The 4,708-nt window shown below is 48.6% G+C and overlaps 1 protein-coding gene across 1 annotated transcript; it reads left to right on the plus strand.

The window, feature by feature from the left end:
• Positions 1-501: 501 nt before the first annotated feature.
• Positions 502-3,596, plus strand: LOC121277767 (60S ribosomal protein L37-like). The gene is made up of 2 exons (XM_041187404.1): positions 502-527; positions 3,296-3,596. The coding sequence occupies exons 1-2, from the start codon at positions 502-504 to the stop codon at positions 3,594-3,596; spliced, it is 327 nt and encodes a 108-aa protein (XP_041043338.1).
• Positions 3,597-4,708: the final 1,112 nt, after the last annotated feature.

Genomic DNA, 4,708 nt, shown 5'->3' on the forward strand with positions numbered 1-4,708 from the left:
ATCAGGAAGGATCTGGGCATAAGAGGAGTGATGATCCCAGGCAGTGGAGGCACTCAGGTCAAAGCCTCCCTGTACATGGACGATGTCGCCGTCTTCTCCTCGGATCCCCTGTCGGTGCACAGACTCATCCACATCTGCGACCAGTTCGAACTGGCCTCGGGAGCCAAGGTAAATCGTGGGAAGAGCGAGGCCATGTTCTTTGGGAAATGGGCTGACCGATCCTTTGTCCCCTTCACTGTCAGGGCTGATGGCCTGAAGGTGCTGGGGATATGGTTCGGAGGGACCAGGGCACACGTTAGAAACTGGAAGGAGCGAGTGTCTATGGTGAAAAGGAAACTGGGCATGTGGGAGCGACACTCCCTCTCCATTGCGGGTAAGAACCTGGTCATCAGGTGTGAGGCACTCTCGCTGTTGCAGTACGTGGCGCAGGTGTGGCCCATTCCACACTCCTGTGTGGTGGCGATCACCCGAGCCATCTTCCACTTTATCTGGAGGTCGAAAATGGATCGTGTCCGCAGGGACGGGATGTACAAGACTCTAGATAAAGGGGGAAAATACGTGCCCAACATCGCCCTCATACTGATGGCCACCTTTGTGTGTGGCTGCATCAAGCGGTGCGTAGACCCTCAGTATGCAAACACCAAGTGTCACTACATGCTGAGGTTCTGCCTGTACCTGGTGTTGTGAAGGATGGGTCTGGCCACGCTGCCGCGGAATGCTCCAAGTAGTTGGACCGTGCCGTACCACCTGTCCCTCGTGGGAAAATCTATGCAGAGAAACACCTTTGACCACAAGTCCATCAGGCAATGGTCGGCACGTAACATCTTAGAGGTCCTAAGGGAAAAGGAGAGGGTGTACCCAGTGGAATGGTTCCCCGAGCAGACTGACAAAGTCATTTGGCAGAATGCCTCATCGCCAGAACTTTCCAACAAGCACCAAGACGTAGCTTGGCTGGTGGTGAGAAAAGCCCTCCTCGTCAGATCCTTCCTACACGCCAGGAGTCTCACCCTCTCGCCATGTTGACCTCGAGGTGGCTGTGGTGGGGAGGAGACCAATGTTCACCTCCTTGTAGATTGTGCCTTTGCAAAGAAGGTCTGGAGGGAGATGCAGTGGTTTCTGTCGAGGTTCATCCCGAGCAGTTCTGTGACACAGGACTCTGTGCTCTACTGGCTGCTCCCAGGGACACACACCGAGACAAACATCAACTGCAGCTGGAGGATCATCAACTTGGTAAAAGACGCTCTTTGGTCTGCCCGAAACTTGTTGGTCTTCCAGCGCAAAGAGTTGTCCCCAACCGAGTGTTGCATTCTGGCACATTCCAAGGTCCAGGACTATGTGCTGAGGGACGCACTAAAGTTGGGGCAGCCGCCGCAAAGGCGCAATGGGGAAGGGCCGCTGCCTAATACCTTTCTGCCACAGTGCACCAAGGGGCTCGGAACTGTAAAGAGCCCCTCGGGATGTACAGCTCAAAATGAGTGTCTGCCAATGATTGTAATATTCATTGTTTGTACTGATACACCTTGTGATTCATGTTGTAAAAGTTGAACCTGATTGTATGTTTATGATGGTGATTTTGAAATGGTTTGAAATGTTGTTGAAGATTTATGAATAAAGTATATTTTTGCAAAAAAAAAGCAGTATAAGCCTCTCGGGATGTACAGCTCAAAATGAATGTTTGCCAATGATTGTAATATTCATTGTTTGTACTGATACACCTTGTGATTCATGTTGTAAAAGTTGAACCTGATTGTATTTTTGTGATGGTGATTTTGAAATGTTTTGAAATGTTGTTGAAGATTTTTTATGAATAAAGTATATTTTTGCAAAAAAAATTAGTATAAGCCTCTAGATAAAGGGGGAAAAACGTGCCCAACATCACCCTCATACTTGAGTGCCCTACCATCCATTCTTAATTAGCACATTCGTTTAGATAATATCACCAACTTTAACTTTAACACCTATGTGTTCTATTGTACTATTGTCGTTGACATCTTTTGATGATCTGCTTCTATCACTGCTTGTTTGTCCCTACAACCACACCGCCCCCCCACCTCTCTCTCTCTCTATCTCTCCGCCCCCCACACACACACCTTTAGCACACACACACAGCTTATATTTCAACTCTTTCTTGGACTCGAACTCAAGTTCTGTCGAAGGGTCATGAGGACTCGAAACGTCAACTCTTTTCTTCTCCGCCGATGCTGCCAGACCTGCTGAGTTTTTCCAGGTAATTCTGTTTTTGTTTCGCCCTCATACTGATGGCCACGGTTGTGTGCAGCTGCATCAAGCGGTGCGTAGACCCTCATTATGCAAACACCAAGTGTCACTATGTGCTGAGGTTCTACCTGTCCCCGGTGTTGCGAAGGATGGGTCTGGCCACGCTGCCGCGGAACGCTCCAAGTAGTTGGACTTGCCATACCACCTGTCCCTCGTGTAAAAAGTTATGCAGAGAAACACCTTTGACCACAAATCCATCAGGCAGTGGTTGGCATGTAACGTCTTAGAGGCCCTGAGGGAAAAGGAGAGGGTGGATCCTGTGGGATGGTTCCCCGAGCAGACTGTCAAAGTCATTTGGCAGAATGCCTCATCGCCAGAACTTTCCAACAAGCACCAAGACGTAGCTTGGCTGGTGGTGAGAAAAGCCCTCCTCATCAGATCCTTTCTACACGCCAGGAATCTCAACCCCTCACCATGTTGCCCTCGAGGTTGGCTGTGGTGGGGAAGAGACCATTGTTCACCTCCTTGTAGATTGTGCCTTTGCAAAGAAGGCCTGGAGAGAGATGCAGTGGTTTCCGTCGAGGTTCATCCCGAGCAGTTCTGTGACACAGGACTCTGTGCTCTGCGGGCTGCTCCCAGGGACACACACCGAGACAAACATCAACTGCCAGCTGGAGGATCATCAGCTCGGTGAAAGACGCTCTTTGGTCTGCCCGAAACCTGTTGGTCTTCCAGCGCAAAGAGTTGTCCCCGACCGAGTGTTGCAGACTGGCACATTCCAAAGTGCAGCACTACATGCTGAGGGATGCACTAAAGCTTGGGGCAGCTGCCGCAAATGCGCAATGGGGAAGGGTTGTTGCCTAATACCTTTCTGCCACAGAGCCCCGAGGGGCTGGGAACTGTAAAGAGCCCCTCGGGATGTACAGCTCAAAATGAATGTTTGCCAATGATTGTAATATTCATTGTTTGTACTGATACACCTTGTGATTCATGTTGTAAAAGTTGAACCTGATTGTACTTTTGTGATGGTGATTTTGAAATGGTTTGGAATGTTGTTGAAGATTTTTTATGAATAAAGTATATGTTTGCAAAAAAAAACATCGTCATTTGGTAAGAGGCGGAACATGACCCACACTCTTTGCCGACGATGTGGGGCTAAAGCATTTCACCTGCAGAAATCAACTTGCGGCAAATGTGCCTACCCTGCCAAGAGAAAGAGGAAGTATAACTGGAGTGCCAAGGCCAAAAGGAGAAACATAACTGGTACAGGCCGCATGAGGCACCTGAAGGTGATGTATCGCCGATTCAGGAATGGATTCCGTGAAGGGACCACCCAGCAGCCCAGATGTTTCACAATGCCTTCCTCCAGCACTGCATAAACTACCAGTGTATCTAAACAACAAATAAAGCTATGCTTTGGAAAGTTAAAAAAAATGCAGTATTAGTTCAAAGTACAAAGAGTTGTCCCTGTTCGGGCTGTTCCCAGGGACACACACCGAGACAAAAATCAACTCCAGCTGGAGGATCATCAACTCGGTGAAAGAAGCTCTTTGGTCTGCCCGAAACTTGTTGGACTTCCGGCGCAAAGAGTTGTCCCCGACCGAGTGTTGCAGACTGGCACATTCCAAGGTGCAGGACTATGTGCTGAGGGACGCACCAATGCTTGGGGCAGCTGTTGCAGAGGCGCAATGGGGAAAGGTCGCTGTCTAAGGCCTTTCTGCCACAGTGCACCAAGGGACTGGGAACTGTTTAAATCCCCTCAGGCTGTACAGCACAAAATGAATGTCTGCAAATGATTGTAATATTCATTTATTGTATTGATGCATTTCATGATACACGTTGTAAAAGTTGAACCTGATTGTATTTTTGTGATGGTGATTTTGAAATGGTTTGAAATGTTGTTGAAGATATTTTATGAATAAAGTATATTTTTGCAAAAAAAGAGACTTATCACCATTCGCGGTCAGATCCACTGATGTCAAGCCGGTGTTTTTCTCTGACCACTGCCTCCTATTGGCTGACTGTCACTTAAAGGAAGACCAGAGGGTGGGCAGGGGGGCAAGGAAGCTAAACGTGCAACTGCTGACCACAGAGAACATTGAGGAGCACAAGAGGGATTACAAAGGTTGGAGAACCATGAAACCCCTCTTTGAATCCCTGACATGTGTTGGGAAGCAATCAAGGGAAACATCAAGAGGTTTTTCATCCTCAAGGGCACCCAGAAAGCTAGAAAGGAGCAGAGGGAAATGTCCCGACTCCAGAAAAACATGCAGAATATGCTCCGGCTGCAGTCGATGGGGGTCGATGTCAAGGAGGAACTCCAAGAGGTGAAGAGCCAGCAAGCCTCGCTCTTTGCCTCGGAGACCTCCAAGATCATCTTCCATTCCAGAGTCCGCTCCGTGGAGCAGGATGAGACATGCTCACATTTCTTCTTCCAAAAGGTACACAGAGAGATCTCTGTGATCAATAGCCCAAAGGAAGAAGACAGCTC

Source organism: Carcharodon carcharias, chromosome 5 (genome assembly GCF_017639515.1).
Source record: "Carcharodon carcharias isolate sCarCar2 chromosome 5, sCarCar2.pri, whole genome shotgun sequence".
NCBI classification, from domain to species: Eukaryota; Metazoa; Chordata; class Chondrichthyes; order Lamniformes; family Lamnidae; genus Carcharodon; species Carcharodon carcharias.